Source organism: Ciconia boyciana, chromosome 14, assembly GCF_034638445.1.
Source record: "Ciconia boyciana chromosome 14, ASM3463844v1, whole genome shotgun sequence".
NCBI lineage: Eukaryota > Metazoa > Chordata > Aves > Ciconiiformes > Ciconiidae > Ciconia > Ciconia boyciana.
In genome coordinates, this window is record NC_132947.1 from 4,078,868 (window position 1) to 4,096,395 (window position 17,528).

The following is a 17,528-nucleotide window of genomic DNA, read 5'->3' on the forward strand; positions in this document are numbered from 1 at the left end:
TTTGAGCAGCGCTTTACCAAGCTGAGCTCAAGGCACTGTAGTTACCCTGTCCTCATCAGCCAGGGGAGATTGCTTCTCCTCATCTCTGCATGCAAAACCCCATCCTGCCTCTGCAAGTGTGCTGGATAGCCAGGTTGCTGAAGGGTTTGGACTGGTGTATGTATACACTTTCTCTTTTTCTTTTAGCTCATTCATATTGTTCTGTGATGTTAAATGTTCTTTTTGAAGCTGGGGCAGGAAGAGGCTGGAGATAAGATGACAATAAAAGGCTGGAGTAAACCCTGCAAGCAGAGATAATGCACTTCAGAGAATACGGGTGAACTGGCAGACTGGAAAGTTCAAGGAAATCTAAACTTCTTGCCAGTCAGGTTGCTTACTTTTCTCACCAACCACTCTGCACAGCCAGCTTGGCTCGTGATGTACCTGAAACAGCTTCTAGTTTAACTTGAACCACCTGTTAGATCATTATGTTCAGAGCTGTGTGACATCATGTATATTATTTCACTTTTTTTTAAATCTTAGTCCATTTAAAGGATTTTGCTCTTATACCTGGCCGAAATCACAAGGTCTCTTGTGTACCCTCCTCAGGCTTTCCTCCCCTGCATTCTTGTTCCATGAATCCATCTTGCCATGTCTGGCACTTCTACAAAGAAGAGAAATTCATCACTGTGCATTTTGTCTTGATTTTCCACCCTCCCACCCCAGCTTGTTGGGAAGTCAGCGTTGTATCGTTAGGGATTTGTTACCCCAATGGAGAGAGGTCTCCTGCCTGTCTGCATTGCAGGTTTCTTTCTCTTAACTGTCTGAGTTCGGGAGGTGTTGAAGGCAGAGCGATGACGGGGAGATACAATGAGCTACAGGAACTGGTTGCAGGGTCATGCCGGCTCCACGGGGTTTCAAACCAAAACCTTTCTCAAAGGATGGTTTTGTAATGCTCAGCAATTTTCATCTCATAGGAGCTTGAGAGTGAGCTTGGGCTATCTACCTTCCTGCTCAGTTTGGACCCAAACTGAGAACCAGGCAGACTCTTCTTTCTGACTGTGCTGATTTCTTTGCTTGGCTTGAAATGCCTTCAGCGATTGTGCATTGGTAAGCACCCCATCTTTCTCGGGGTGTAATATAACCACAAACAGTGTTCGCTGAGCTTAGACACCAGCAGTACAACATAGGTGCCACCTACTATGCTACGCAGCGATTTACTTCAGCACTCCCAAGCTGATCTTCAGTGGCCCACACTGTTTCCATACAGAAATTGTGCAAAAATTGATGGCTGGGCTGGGCTGTGCTGCTGCTGCTGCTTTTTAATTGTGGAGCAGAAGAAATGAAGTGGTATGGAAGGTCAGACCAGATTTCTTAGCGAGGAGCTGTTTGCTGTTTGGAGGAAGTTGAGGAATTTTGGCCCAGTGCACGCTGAAATTCCTGCTTGGTTGTGTGGGAGATTTGGCTCGGGGGAGGCAGCTCTGCTCGCAAATCCATTGAGGCTTTGCCTTGACTTCTGTTTGTAAGGACACAAACACTTTGCATCTTGCAAGCTGTATTGTGCCTGCCCGAACTGGTGGTGGCTTGCAAGGGTGGGAATCAGCAGAGCCGTGCAGAGGAGCCCATCTGCCCTCCCCAGCCTCCTCCCAGGAAGGTTCACGGAGAACGGGCTGCAGCATAGGCAGAGCCTGGAGGACCCAAGTACACCAGAGGCTTTGAGCTCTGCTGCGCTGGACCACGGACCTGCGCTTTCTCACAGCTGTGCCCATACATCTGGGTCTGGAATGTGCCATGTTTTAATGACTTGCTTTCATTGCGATTGCTGCCAAAGTCACGGATTCCTTCTATATGTTTTAAAAGCAAACAGTCCGTGACTGTGGATGCTTTATTCTCTGTGTCTCAGTACACATGCAGCTGGGTGAACAGTTAACCAAATTAACTGAGAGCTGTTAAATTATACTCGGAGGAATTGAGAAAGATCGGGAGCAGTGCCGAGCTCTGAGTGGCAAACTCTTGGTGAAATCCTTTCGTGGCGATGTTGTCCTTGGCTGGTAGAGAGATGAACATGGTCTTTTAATGGGATTCTTTCTTTTCCTTGTGCTCAAGGTCATAGTTTCTACCCCGTTAGACTGCACGTTGATAAACAGGAGGTACCAGGCAGGGCCATCGTTACTAAAAGTATTACAGCTCTTGACTTCAAGCCCATTCTCTCTCTGTCCCAGGAGCGGATGCCCAGGGATGCCTTACAGGCTGTATCTACAGCCGCTGGCGCAGTTTGGCAGTAGGTAGGGCCTGGGCTGGGCTCTCCTCCCAGCCGTGCTAGTTGTGCAGAGATGGTCAGTCACTGGGGAAGAAAAGAGGGACAGGTTTTTCTCTAAAGTTGGACCTTCTCCCCTCTGCACAAAAGAAGTAACGGATAGATTGGGTTTATAGCCATGTGGAGAGAGGTTGTGGCAACATACTGTGCCATCGTCTCCTTCATATGTGTGTATTGTCCGTTGTTTGAGTCCTCCTTCACAAAGCAACCAGTTGATGTTATTTGAAATGTCGGTGTAAGATTGTTCCCTGAGCAAAGGCGGCGCTGGGGTGAGCTGCTCTTGAGGGAGGTTGTCCACATGGATGGCAGCATTGGAGAATGACCTGGACGGATGCCGAGTGAAGGTTTATTCACCTTCACTACTAAATTCACCTAATAAACCAAATTAAAGGGTTTATTTGCAGAGCAGTGCCATACTGGAGCTCACTGTGAGGCGCTGAGCCCTTCATCCTGGGCATGGGGACTGGCCATGTCCACCCAGGCCAGAGATGTGCTCGTTGTCTAAAATTAGCCGTGGTAGGGTGGGGCACTCCAAGGAGATTTTTTTTTTTCCATTAGGCTCTTGAAGTCTAGCTGGCATTAAAAACTGAGTCAGTTCTTTCCCATTAGTTACCAAAAAAAAATATTCTCCCTATGTGTGAACTGACAGCTCCCTGAAGAGACTAATGCTTCTTGCTGTCTCAAATAACTGCTGTCAGATTACATGCCTCGAGTCATGCTTTTTCTTAGCAATTTCAAATTTAGGATGCAAGCACACCAGTTAGTATTAGCAAGCAGGAACTCCCTGATTTTTCTATTTATAGAAAAGCACATTTTTCTGTATGTTTTGGGATTACTAGAGTTTTGCTGGTATAGTTTTCATTTTGCTAAAATTAGTTGCAAACTCCTGTTAGTTCAAGGCAGGAGAGTTAAGGCAGTGGACCAAGGGCCTTTGAAAATCAGCCCCAAGAACAACGTGGTATTTTTTTCCTGCTCAAAGCCATCATCATGTAGGTGGCTGGATTTATTTAGCTGTCTGGATTTGAGTGGTTTCCAGTTAAATTCCTCTCCAATACCAAGTCTTTCTGGGGCATCTGCTCGTTGCTCACCTGTCCACGCGAAGCTCCTTGCAGGCAGTTTGGCTGCTTCTCTTCTGCACATCAGGCAGCACGGCACAAGCACCCGTTACTTCACGGGGGGGCCATCGACACCTATGCATTAGTGCGCCTTGTGCCTCCGTGAGCCCAGAGAGTGATGTTCATTTTCCATTTTTCTTCGAGTCACTTTTTTCCCTTACCCCTCAGTTCAAGTAATACCATATTTTACTGGGAGGAAGGCCCTGGTATGAACTGCTGCTAATCCTGCCAGAGACTAACTGTGATTCAGGTATTTTCCCAGAACACCCAACTCCCAAAAAACATTCCCAGAAGCTTCCTCTAAGACAATGGACACCTCAAGGTAAATAGTCTGAGAATCTGAAATCCTGAATATAGTTACCGTGTCCTATCTCTGAAGCATTAGGAAGTTTTAAGGGCATCTTTACAGCCGTGACTGTGCTGGGCTTCTGCCGGTGTTTGCAAGAGGATTAAAGCAACTGGGGAGGGTTGCAGTCCTCGTGGTCGGGGCACCCGCTCCTCTCCATGTTCTGTGGCCTCAGCCTGCTCCTGGGCTAGGCTGGGCTGGCCTTGGGGGCCAGCGTTTGTCCCCCTTTATGGGCCGTCTGCATTGTGGTGGCAGGAGAGTCCACTTAGCCCTTCCCTGAGGGTGTCCTAGTTCAAGTTTGGGCTAAAAGACAAATATTTAAGTCTTGTCTCTAAGGGGTTACTTTACACTTCTCTCAGCAACCTAGAAAGTGCAAAGGCCCTCTCAGCCAAGTGCGGGGTATCTCCTAATGCACAGTGAAAGCTTAGTGTGGGCGAAGTCGTTATCTGTAAGTGACTGAAGCCTCATCCCGAGGAATTCCAGCCATCCCCTTCTGTCCTGACCGCGCTTTGCTCTGCGGTGACGCCTCCGGTTACCTACGCCCGCCTTGGGCACGTCTGGCTCCAGTAAGTGACGCTTGGGTGGCTGTTGGGCAAACACAGAAGGGGCTGACGCTGAATTCAGGAGGGACCCCACTTGCTGGGGTTTAAGCACAAGCTTGTGTTTGAGTGTGGACAGGTTGGTGTGTCGGCGTCCCCTGAACGCTGCACGGGTAGCTGTGTGGCACTTGCTGTTTGCAGCTCCAGGCAGGCAGGGATTTAACGGGATGCTCCCCAAACCCCACAAGCTGCCCATACTCCTCCGTGCCTCTCTCCTTAGCGTCAGCCAGCTGAACCTGCTGCATATTAGGCTCTTGCTGCTGCCCTTTTGGTGGCCATTTCTAAAACTTGGCTATCTAAATCTTCAGTTCAGCACTGTGCAGGCTCACCAAGCCACAAGTGATGGCACTGCTCTGCCCTGGCTTGCGCCAAGTGCTGTGGATTTGGTCCCCCAAGGATTTTTGGCAGAAGGCGTGTATAGCGCTGGCTGGGGAGGGACGACTTGCACAGGAGGATGCTGTGAAGATAAAGCAGGGCTGTGTGTGAAATTAGTGAACGAGCCAAATCTGTCTCAGAAGTGGTGTTTAAAGAAAAAATCCTTTGTGGAAAATGCTCTATCAGCTGTTCACCTAAGCTAAGCCGCTTAGAAAGGGAACAGGCGCTGTTTAGAAAATAACATTGTAAAACATTGGGTTGCTGTTGCTGTTAGTTATGACACTGAGCAGGTTTCACACTGGCTGGTAGTTCCAAATCTGTGGTTTCCAGGAGAGTGTTTTCTTTGATCTCTCTCAATAAAACCCTTGAGTTTTGAGAGAAGAATTTGAAACCAGGTTGGTGCAAAACTCAGTCCCTTTCCTGTCCCCGAGTCTCAGTGCTCGCCTCGCTCCCCAGTCCTTGCAGAGATGTTTGAATAGGTACGGCTTTGCAGCTCTGTCCTCTCCCCCAGGTATCTCAGGCTTGGGTCTGCCCAGGGCTCTGGCTCTCTGGTGCATGGCCCGGGCCAGGCAGGGGCTGGCCCTCACCTCCTGGAGCAGCTGCGGGCTCCGGGAAGCCAGGGCGCTGCTGTCCCCAAGCCTCTGCCTTGTCCCAGACTTTCTGGAGGAAGACAAGCGCTAACCTGCCTACCGGGGCAGGCAGCTCTGGTTTCTCTCCGAGAGGTGTGGGGCACCCTGAAGGGTTTCTGAGCCATGGGTGTGATGAGTTGCAACAGACTGCAAACGGTGAAAGGGGATGGGTGGCTGTTTCTAAACCTCGGCCATCAAAATCTTGGGATACAAGCATATGGGAGCTTCTCATTCAGAACCCCGTAACCCTGCGTGAATAATTCGGAAAAAATGTCATTTTTAGGAGTGAGGACTTGACACACAGACATACAAGAACGAGGCAGGAGGTGCTGTGAGCAAAAGAGGGAAATGGGGGCAAAGTGTGTGTTTCTGTACACACCCATCTTTCAAACACTAACTTTTGTGCTTTTTGGGGAGCAGTTTGTTTGGTCTCAGGGACTTTAATATTTTTAATATTTTATTATTATTTTATTATTTTTATTATTAATATTTTATTATTATTTTAATATTTTTAAATATTTTATTTAAAAATGACGGGGTAAAAATCCACGCCTGCTTGGAGGGAAAGCACCTTTTTTTGCTGCCTGAAAGGGTTGAAATAGTTCTTGTGTGTTTGGAAATAAAAGGAAGACGCATACTTAGCAGCAGCTAAATGTGAGAGATTTTAATAAAGGACTCTGATGTATAGGCTAGGAAGAAATAAATCTGCTGTAGGACAGCAGAAGCTCAGCAGAGGGACAGTCAGGCTGTTAATGAGTAAATCCATTGCTTCAATGAGAATAAATGATTACCGGCAAAAGATGCAAAAGGGGCAGAGCACTGACCTATGAAAATTCAAAGCAAGTCAGAAGCTCTCTGGCTTTCTAGGGCTTCTTCACCTTCCACACAGTTGTTTGCAGGGATAAAAGGTGCACGAAGAGGCTTGACAGCTTATTAGCTTTAGTTTCTGCCACTGCTGGGAAGAGCAGATGCGGTGCCAGTGCTGCCGAGCGTTTCCAAGCCTGACGAGTGCTCGCTGTGCCCACGGTAGCTGGGCAGGCGCTTGCCTGAACGCTGGTGCCCGAGCGGCGGCAGAGGTGACCTGTGCTCCTGGGGAGCTGCTTTTCCCTGGGGCTGTGGACAGATAACCCCATCCAGGCTCTGGCCTCTGCCACCTTTTCCAGGTGGGCTTGTGGCTGCAGCGTTGGACCAAGGCAGTGCCATGGGGATGGATGGGCTTGGGAGGAAGCAAAAGCATCGGTCGCTTTTGAAGGCTCTGGGGGAAAAAGAAAAAAAAAATAATTAAAAAAAACCCCACGGCTTTCCATAGTTGCTCTGCAATGATGCCTGTTTGAAATGGTTCATCTGGGATTTCTCTGCCTTCTCTGCTTCGGTCTAGGTTTTGGGGCTGTCTGGAGCTGCAGTGAGTGACCCAGACCAGGGTGCAGTATGCCCCAAAATGCCGCAGGTGCCTGCTGTGCATGTGCTGGAGCCCTTTGGGCTGACCACCGCTCCTGGCTGCGTCGCATGTACCCAAGAGGCCTCATGTGGCCCTTAAGAGTGGGATTTATTGCCCGTGCGCTGGGCCATTGAGCCACACCTGCTCGCCTGGCCCATCCGATCCTTCCAGGAAATCCCAAGCAGGAATACGGCAGCGCTGGTAATGCTATCCACACACACGCTCCACGGGGATATTTAGTAGCGGTTAGGAAGAGATGAACTGCTTTGTTTTTACATGGTGCTATTTTAATAAGTCAACGCCAAAGGTAATAAATCTGTCCTGCAGAAAATTAGAGAGTGGTTTACTATATAAACTACTCCTGCGCACTCCGGGGCTGGGAGTAGAGCTGCACGTAGCTCCCAGCCAGCGTAGTCTGCTCGTACCTTTTTGTCAGAGGACCAAAAAAGGGCCTCTCTTACTGTTTGTCAAAATGTAGTTGCCAATATTACAGCAATGTGAAGATTTATTTTGCTTATTAAATGTTACTGTATGGCTTTGTGGCACCTTGGAGGAATATCATTGAGACTTCACCAAAAATCCCTCACCAGAGAAACGTGGGATGTGGCTGGGTCCAGCTTGCTGTCTTGTTTCCACATGTGCCTCCCAGGACTGGAAAACTGAAATCAGTGTCTCGAGGGAGAGAATAGAGGATAAATGTCCAGGTTTGCCATTGTGTGCTGCCTATGCAGGAGGATGGATGGATGGATGGATGGACAGAGAATGTGCTGCTCCAAAAGCAGCTGAGTTTCTCTTTGCCCCTCTGGGTCCTGGTTTTACTCTTCAAATCTTTGCACTGTCACACTGGGCGGTAATCAGAATTATATTGTCATGGGATTTTGGTGCTGGATAAAGCTGCCCACTATCCAAACATACAAAGGGATGGAGCGGGTGGGAGATGGAGGCAATGCCCTAATCTCCATCTTCCTCTCCTGGCTCTGGGACTTGCTCCCTCCTTCCAGGCACTGGGGCAGCCACAAGTGATTGTTACTAAGGAAACATGCTTCAAAACCACTAACAGCAACATCAGCTAGATGTAGGGATGTTACTATTTTCAAAGAAAGTTGGTTGCTAATTAAAATACTCCTGTCAGAATTTCCTGGCTGAAAACTCGTTTCATGAAATCCCAGGCGCTGGTCGGGGGTTGAGTTGTACCTGGCGTGCTTTCAGAGGTGGTGAGAGCAAGGGATCTGCTTGCCTGGAGACAAGTGTGTGCACCAAATCTGGTGCCTCACCTCCTTCCTCCATGGAGAAGGGGAAAAAAATTGCCTAAGAGGCTGGGAGCATAGAGGTTTTTATTCATCTGACTGATAATAGGAGCTAAATAAAGGCTTTGGAAAAAAACCGGACCATTTCTCTTGCAATGTTGGTTGGGCAGAACTGTACTGGAACTAAACATGGAATGAAAAGTCTGGCTTTTCTGCCAGCTCTATTTTTAGAGCTACTGCTCCGTCTTTGTATATATCTTTGTATATATCTCAGTTTTCTCAGCATATACACTTGAAGCAGGCCATCCGCCTTTATTTTTTCCGTCAGGCTGTGATTCTGCAAGATAAGGACATCGGATGGAGGGGCAGGGGACTCGCCAGATTTGACAAAAATCCCTCTGAATACCAGGGTGTGGATCCTGTTCCAGGGTTGGTTCCCTGCAGTCACAGGCTCCTGAATATTTTCTGTGCTCCATGCAGGAATGACCCTGACCCGTACATGCTAGAGGGGAGTGGGTGTGCAGTGTTGGCTGGCTGCTTTGTGTCCCAAAATTGCGGTCATGACTGGAATGAAATTGAGCAGCAGTCTAACAGCGCGCAGCGGTGCTAAGGATGGGGTTGGGTATGGAGCAGAGGAGTCATGTTTGGCTTTGAGAGCAGGAGCACGTAGCAATATCTGAACTGGGCTTCAGCTGGGATACTGCGGCTGATCCAGCAAGAACTCAGAGGTTCTTGTTCTTTCCTGTGAAAAGCACCAATAAAAGAAAAAAATTTAGCATGCTAGCCCTGGTCTTGGATATTTAACCCTGCCAGTAAGGAGTGGGACTGGGCTTTTGGAGAGCCCCCAGCAAGCATGGGCACGGTTCTCCCCGGTGCCCAACGCGTGTACGTGTGTGTCCGCGCGCAAACCCCCGTCTCCCATGACTTAAAATGTACTGATACCAGCTACATCTTTCGGTTAGAGAGGACTCGTACGGGTCACGAGCCTGCGCGCTGCCCGACCCTGCCACTCCCCTGTTCCAGGAGCGCTTACGCCGGGGCTTGCAACCGGCAGCACTAGTTCTTTTTTTGGCTGTTTTTTTCACTTTATAAAGCACTGAGCCCTAGGCTTGTTTTTGAGTGAAGTCTCAGTGTTTATGCAAAAACCAACTTTCACCATGCACCAGTTTGACTGGATCGTAACCCATGCTCTCCAGAGGGAGAGGGCTTCTGAGAGCTAGAAGTGTGCGAGGAGTTTGGACTCGAGGACATTTAATTAGGAACATTTCTTTCCAGCATGAAACTGGACAGCGAGGAGGACCCCACAGAAACTCTGTGGGATTTACTGACTATAAACTCGTAGCTGGCTGTCTTTGCAAAAAGATAAATGCAGAAGATAAGGATATGCCTTATTTCTGATTTTATGTTTGTGGTTGCTGTTCATTTGGAGCATTTCCCCATAAGTGTGAGGACAGAAATGCACGTTCTGCTCTTTGAAAGCACTAAAAAGAGATGACCTTTTGGAAAACATCTTTCCTCTATGGGTCTCAAAGCAATTTAGATGTGCCTTGAGTAAAACTACCCAGCGCTTCTGTGAAAGCGGTCTATCCTCTGGGTCGAGGGATGCTCCGAGTGCGTCCTGCAGACCTGGCTGGTGGTTTTCACTAAGATGCATTAAAGGCGGCCGAGGGGGTTTTACATTGTGGCTCCTTTCACTATCAGGTGCTTCCCATCACTTCAAGCTGGGTACCCCAAAATCAGTCACCAAATTCCCTGGTTTAAAATAGACATTCCTGATGTTTGGGTTAGGCTGTTTTATTTGACAGTCATCCTTCCCCCACAGTACGAGGCAGGCACTGTTCTTCTTACTGTTCTCCAGAGGTTTCACACCAAAATGCCTCTCTAGCTGAACTGACGATGCTGCCTCCTGCACGGCTCCTGCCTGCAGCTTGCCTGCAAAGACCACCAGCCTGAGCTGTTGTTTCTTCCTTGTTTTCCCTCATTCCTGCCTACTTCTCTTTTGGTTCTCTTGCTTTTGCTGCTGTCTATCAGTTTTAAGGCTTTATCATGGAGGAACACAGTCCTATACCAAGGTCTGTCTCAGGTAACGACCGTATTTTCAGAGGCACAGAGTTATGTGCATGAGGTGTCTCCTAGAGCCACAGAGGTCTGGTAGCTCTCAAGGCAGACCCCAGGGATGGCGTTAGCACCAGAGTAGTCAATCGAACGTGTAACCCCAAATGGTGCTGTTGTGCTCGGGTTTGCGATATTGCTTTGTTTTAGCAGTGCTTTGTTTTGTGTTTCGGTGTGAAAAGGCGGGTTATCCCTTTTGCAGCCCATCGGCTCTTCCAGTGCCTGAGACCAGAAGAGGCGCAGGGTACGCTGGAGCCGCAGTTAATTTTGTCCAGCTAAAAGCTATGCCACATTCCAGCCAGAGCATTAATTTATTCCCTATAGAATAAAGCCAGAGGAGGATTTACAGTGGAGGGAAGGTATAACTTCACTGGCTGGTACTCAGCACTGTTCCCAGGCTAAGAGGCAGATGTTAAGCTGTGAGAACTGGTCCTGCAGAGAAAGCAGCTGCCTGAGCTGAAGCCCCGTGGGCTTCACTAACAAATAACAGCTCTGCTGAGAGGGTAAGTGGGCAGAAAATGGTGCTCCTCTAGAAAACCTTGGTCTCGTATGCCTTGACAACACATAGGTTGTAAGGGGGAATTAAGGCAGCATTTAGGTCTGTTTTTCTTTAGTTTTTAGCAACTTGAAAAGGATGGCTGTTTCTCCCTTGATTGGACTTGCAAGTCTTTTGGCAGCAGGGAACTGTGTTGGGTGACCACTGTGATTTCTTCATTTTGGATGGCACCAGTCCTTACCAGTGCAAACCCTGAGAATGGTGACAAATACCACCCTCCTGCCCCTTCACAGCTGGAGAATGGCGTCTGACTTGGTGTGCCTCAGGATCCTGCTGCTTTCCCAGCTGGATCTAATTCACTCCTTCCTGAGCATCTCTCTTGAGCCTCCCTAACCTACACCCAGGTGTAAGTTCAGGTGCCACCAGCCTGTGGTGGGAACCAGAGCAATGCCTGATAAGTGGAGGAGAGGCTGTCTTGGAGCCCGAGGAGTGTCCGGCAGGAGCCTGAGGAAGTTTTTGCTGGTGTCTCTTGCTGAGGTGGAGACTGAGCCGGTGCCAATCCGCAGGGCTGCACCCGTCCTCTTGCTCCATACCCACACAACAGCACTCAGACCCCCTTGTCTGAATCACCATAGCAAGGCACGTGCTTTATGGATAACTAGGTAGATTTAAATGCCTCTTCCTTGTCTCTTTTTCCCTTTAAAAAGTCTTCTATGGATTGTCAGGGCTATTTTTGAGGCATGTTATTATTAATACTCGCCCTCTGGCTCAGCGATGTGTGTGGCTGGGGCAGGGCTGAGGTGCAGGCTGCTGCTCTGGCCCTCCTGCAGCTGGTTATGGCTGGGGCGGGCAGGCGGAGATGGGCATGGAGCCGTCCTTTTCCTCCCCTTGCAGAGGGTGTCCCTCTGGGTACCTGTTAGTCTTTGGGGGACGTACGCTCACGCAGCACCAGCTTTGTATGAGGAGGGACCCCTGAGCTATAAATCTCTGCTTTTCAAGCACTAAACTCCCTTTTGGGTTGTTTTTGACGTTAGGAATTTTCTCTGATAAGAGAACTTTATTTGCCTTTAAATATCACTTTGTGACAGGATGATGGAGTGGGGATTCTTGGAGCGAGCCCGTGCCAGCCGGGGAAGGGAAATTCTGCTGGGACTTTTGTTTCTCTCTAGCACTGACATTTTAGCTCTTTAAAAGAGTACGATTATTTTATTCTTGGCAAGGGTGTGTGTGCACACGTCAGTGTCCAGACAAATGGGAGCAGGCCAGTGTTAGAGCTATGCTGAAGCCAAGTGGGTCTCCTGCTCTCCCCTCCCTGCCGCACCTGGGGAAGAAGAGCTGTGCTGGGGCTTTTCTGCAACCAACTTAAAAACACAGGTTGTGTGGGTGAAGCAGGGCTGACAAGTAGAGACCCTTTAAAAAAAAAAAAAAAGAAAGGATTTTTTGATACTGTGTGTGAGGTGCAGTCGGATGTTTCCAGGCTGGCAGTCCAGGGTGTTACCTGTTACCCCAAGAACAGCCCAAAAGCCAAGTCCCCTAGAACAGCTTTGTAGCACTTAGCAGCTTTTCGTGATCACCTTGCAGAGCTTGGTGGTGGGGGCTAAACCTTTGCCTTGCCAAGCCAGGATGAGATCCTCTCGGTAGGGCTTTGATAGGGCAGTGGCACTGGTTTATAGTGCCTCCTGCTTTGGTCGAGGCTAAGTCTAAGGTGTCGCCCAGCACAATATCCCGAGTACAGCGTGTAGCCACAAAGTCTGTGTTTTGTTTGCATTTGGACTGGTGGGAGCTGAGCTCCCTAATCTGGCTCTCTCCAGCAGCCGTGTCGTATCACGATCCTTTTAGATACGGATGATTTTACTCCACAGGCTGCTTGTGAGCAGCAGGATCTACAAAGTGCCAGCTCGTTTATTCAGCTTGGATCCCACTAAGCTCTCTCTGGTTTTCCTGACGCCTCAAGCAGCCAACTAACTCTGTGTTCCTTTCTTTCAGCTCTTCCACGTGGCATATGTCCTGATCAAATTTGCCAATTCCCCTCGCCCTGACCTCTGGGTGCTGGAGCGATCTACTGACTTCGGCCTTACCTACAAGCCCTGGCAGTATTTTGCCTGTAAGTATGGCAGTGTTACAAGAGAGCTGCAGCTTAGTGCGAGGTAGCGAGGCCACAGTGAAGACAGCTCTTTGCACAAGTACTGGGCTGAGTTTGGAGTTGTTTCTGTGTCATCACTGTGATGTGGTACATGTCCTCTGTTTCTTCTTCCCAATAAGGCTGCAAGAGTTGAAGCTCAGATTAGGGCAGCTGTGTGAAGTTGCGGTCATCCTCCGAGCAGGAGAACTTTTTTGCTGTCTGGGGTTAAATGTGCTTTTTAAAGTATTGTCATTGGTGCCCACACAAAGCTCTGTGGATGCCAGAGTTGGCACCAGTGTCAATGGTTAGGCGTTGCTGATCTAGTTCTGGAACATGACATTTCCCATCATCTCCTGCCTGCCCTCCTCTGTCTCTCTGCCCTGTACCATATCCAGACTGGCGTATTTCAGCTCCTCCAGAAGCAAGCCAGTGACTTGCTTCCAAGTGGCTGCTGTAACAGAAAAGTCTGGAGGCAGAAAATGGTCCCCTTGCACTTCCCCATTACCTGGGATCGGATACAGCCTGTGCAGGGCAGGGAACCGTTGTCCTGCCGATGTGCAAGGTGGGATGGGAGAGAGACAGCTGGAAAGGGTAGCTGCAGAGATCCAGGCTGTGCATTTGAAATCCCTTCTTCCCAATTCTCTGATTAAAACCCGATCCCTTTAGAAACAGCTGGTTCCACAAATCTCTGCTCCCAAAGGGTCTGTGGGGTAGCCGGATGCTTGAGGAACTTGTTAACCACCAGCCCCTCCCAGAAGCAGCAGCAGTAATTGGGAGAAGATGTGAGCTGAGATCTACAGCCAGAACTTAAAACCTGGCAAGGAAGGACCTTGGAGCACTCGGAGGCCTTGCCCTGGGCTGCCCCTAAAGGCTCATATTTCTGGCTTACCTGTCAGCCCATGCTTTAGCTTTGCTGGCCTTTTGTGCAAGAAAGAGCTGCAGACATTTTACCCGCTGTGTTGCCTTAGCGTGGTAGCTCCTCTCCAGTGCGGATGTTTTCCCCTCTGTTGTGTGCTAGTGGGGAAGTGCTGCTGTCAAATTGCCTGCTTTGCTTTTTTTTTTATCTTCTCTGAGAATTTCCCTTCCAGCTCTGAAGCCTCTCTTGGGGCCTGTTACGGTCCCATTATTGCATGGTCTGCTGCTGACCAGGGAGCTCTTGCCCCGCTTGCTTGTTCCTGTGGGTAGCAGCAATGCTGTAATGTCTGGAGTCCTCTTCCCTCCTGCAACATCGGCCCCGTTACCGCCCCCCTCAAGAAGTGACATGCAGTGGCACAGCCCAGTGGAAAATTCCCATGGAAATAAAAGGGGGCTGCTCCAAAACCTGCCAGATTCACTAGCACAAGAAGTCCTTTGCAGAGGTTTATTTTTGGCATGGGGAATTCTGTAAGTCGTCTAATAAAAACACTGCTCAGTTCAGTAGGAGGGTTAAAAGCAGCCGGCAGAAATGCAAGCAATCTCCAGAGACACCAGCAAGCCTTGCCACGGGTGACACCATCCCCGCCGGCTCAGCACTGCCGCTCGAGCCCCGCTCATCGTGGGAGGTGTTCAGTTCCCCCGGCTGCCCTGTGCCCCCCAGCCAGGCTGCTGAAGTGCTTTTGGGCTTAGCTCTGCGGCAGGAGGGAAGAAATGACTGTCGTGGAAAGCATCTGTCGGTGCGGCTGATGGGCTGTCTGAGGGAGGGGGGCTGGAGGGACCGTGGCAATGCGAATCCTCCATGCGTTGCGGGGCGGAGGCACTGTGCTTTCCTCGGCCACCAAAGGAGAAGCAGGAGCGCTGGGGAGAGATTTATGGTGATGTTTATCGCGTGAAGGATTCCCCACACAGCGTTTCAAATGGGGACAGGACGTGGAAGATGCCCAGTCCCAGCTGTCCATCCAGGCCCACAGAGCCTTGCCTGCCCCAGCTCATCGTGGTGTGCAGGATCAGGGTGCAGGATTAGCCCGTTTTGTCTTGCTTTGCTGGGCAGTGCCACCGCGGAGGGGAGGGCAGCCATCGCGCAGGGCGAGGCTCCGTCCCTTTCCTCCACTGAGGGTAGGCTTCTCCAGTCTGCTGTTTCCTTAAAGCATTGCTGCTGTTTAAGGCTGATGGGTTACTCTGTTTTAGCTCAGAGATAGAGTGCCTGGCTTCTGGCTCACACGGTTGTGCAGATTTGCAATAACTGGAGGAATTTTTTTATTTTCCCGAGTAGCTGCTCTTGCTGAGCATCCTGTCTCCATTCCCAGCCGTGGCAGTGCTCTGGAAATGAATCATCTCAAGCCAGTGGTGACAGGCTCCTTGCCTGGGGCTTCAGAATAAATTGCCTTTAAAAAAGCACCTGGTGAAGCAAAGCTTGGCGGCCAGAGACCTGATGTTAAATGTTTCCACACCATCTTCCTGTGGATGCAACTGAGCTCCTGCTGTTGCCAAAACAGTGTTTCATGGAGCAAGGCCACGTTGCTGGAGATGAGATCTGGGTAGGTGCAAGCCAGAGGTGAAGGCAGGGGAGGCAGAAGGTCTCTGTTCCCCCCAACCCCGTTCCTCCTACCTGGCTTAGTCTACCAGTGCAGCACATGGAGTGAGGGGCATGCCTCCTGGAGGCACATTGCAACACATTTTGGAGGATTATTCCCATGAATTAGGCTAACGTTTCCCTGTCGGCTCCTTGTGTGAGCCAAGCAGCGCTGGCAGGAGCAGCGGGTTGTGTTGGCTGCCTTTTCCTCCCTCTTCTCCCTGTGGAAACACCCTCAGGAGCGCTGCAGCGACGTGTGCTTCGGCACACACTGCTGAGAGCTCCTGGCGCGGGTGAAACGGGAGTGGGAAGGAGCAGCAGCCTTTGTCCCAGGCTCTTCGTGGGGAAACAGCCCCCGAGAGTGGCACTGTGTATGTTTTTGTGTGGGTAGATGTGGGTGCTCACCACGCTGCGCAGTCACGTCCTGAACTGCCCCAGCACGTTCCCTGTGGTTTGGTTGGCTCTGCTGACCACAGGGACATCAGACATCCTGGGGACGAGGGCACCGGACTTGCAGGAGCGGCTGTGCAGGGAAGCCAGGATGCTCCTACCACTGCAAGGAGACTTGGCATGCAGTGTCCCCAGAGCAGGTTGCAGGGCCAGCAGTGTGACTGCCTGGCCGTGCCTGTCCCCTGGCTTTAGCCAGCCTTGCATTGCCACTTAGTGGCAGGAGCCCTCGATTGCTGTCCCCAAGAGGTGGTTCTGCGTGGCTTCAGCATTTCTGTGTTGTAGCGTTGGTTGAAAAGTGATTGCAGAATTCAGAGTAAGGTGGGAGAAGGAGATGTCCTGCAGGCAGTCACTCTGCTTCTCCCAAACACCGCCAGCCCCCTCCCCACACCTGCGTGTCCATCCTGCCTGATGGGAGATGGCACAGCGGTGGCTGTGGTTTGTGGTTGCTCCCATTGTGTGGTTCTGCGCTGGCGCTTACTCTTTGGGAATTACTCAAGAAGTTAAGGAGCCATGTGAACGTGATGGTACACGCTCCTACATCAGGAGCAGAGCTCTAGCAGCAAACAGTCCTTCTCCAGTTCAGCGAAAGCAGTGTAGCACATCTAATGCCAGCAAGGCAACACATCCAGACCAGGGTTAGAGCTCAGGCTGGTTAAACTGTGAGCTTAATGTCAAAATGAAGGGGTGGGTTTCTCTGCAGGTGGTCGCAGTAGGTACAATGGCCATTCTCACTTTCCTCCTTTACTGCAGTGAGGTGATTTGGGGGATTTTCTGACCATGCCTATTGCTCTCATAGTGATGCCCTCCCTTAGTGGAGTATTTGTATGTTAGCAATGATGGAGTTAATGATACAAAGCAATCTGTATGTAGTCAATGCTTAACAAAGAGTATACACCCTTCTCTCCTGTTGGTCAGTGTGGGAAAATCAATACAGGGTTCTGAATTGTTCCTTTTCTCTTACTGCGCTCACCTCTGGTTGGTGAACAGCTTCCAAGAGGGACTGCATTGAGAAGTTTGGACTGCAAACCGTGGATCGTATCACCAAGGACGACCACGCCATCTGCACTACTGAATACTCCCGGATTGTGCCTTTAGAAAATGGGGAGGTGAGCAGTTGCACGTTTCCATTCCCTGGAGTTTCCAGGGTTTCTCAGTGGCTGTAGGTACTCTTATTAATTGGTTCCCTCTTGACTTTTGGATGCCACTTAAACTACTTAGTTAAACCAAATGAGACTGCCAGGGAACTGATTCAGTCGTCTTGAAGGGAGGTAAAGATTGGGTTCAGCTGAGGGAGAGATTAATTTCCTCCCACCTCACAGGATTACACAGATTTGTTTTCCCTCCTTGCATTCACAGATTGTTGTCTCTCTGGTAAATGGGCGCCCAGGAGCCATGAACTTCTCCTACTCTCCTCTCCTGCGGAATTTCACGAAAGCCACCAACATCAGACTGCGCTTTCTGCAAACAAACACTCTGCTCGGGCACCTGATGGGCAAAGCTTTAAGGGACCCTACGGTGACAAGGAGGGTAAGGCAGGCCTTGATACCTCTTGCTAATGAGGGGGAAGAGTTTGAGGGCTGTGCGTGCCACGTCTGGGGAGAAGACATCCCTGGATGTTGCCGTGGGGATTTTCTCTCTCTGTACTTGTGCTCCCCAAGCTGAAGGTGTCTGCAGCGGATGCCACTGCTGACGTGGCTGGAGCTGGAGGCTGCTTGGAAAGAACTGTGCTTAGCACCAACAGTGTGAAACTGGGAAACACCTCTTGGTGTCACATGTGGCTTTCTGGCTGTGCTGGGAGACCCGACTTGTAGCTAA

General features: G+C 50.0%; 1 protein-coding gene across 3 annotated transcripts in view; it reads left to right on the top strand.

Moving 5' to 3' along the window:
* Window positions 1-17,528, top strand: part of LAMA5 (laminin subunit alpha 5) — a 96,688-nt gene that overhangs the window by 29,860 nt on the left and 49,300 nt on the right. For all 3 annotated transcript variants that reach the window (XM_072878768.1, XM_072878769.1, XM_072878770.1), the window contains exons 3-5: window positions 12,640-12,757; window positions 16,701-16,819; window positions 17,070-17,240. In XM_072878768.1, coding sequence (XP_072734869.1) covers window positions 12,640-12,757; window positions 16,701-16,819; window positions 17,070-17,240 — 408 coding nt within the window. The remainder of the gene's footprint in view (window positions 1-12,639; window positions 12,758-16,700; window positions 16,820-17,069; window positions 17,241-17,528) is intronic.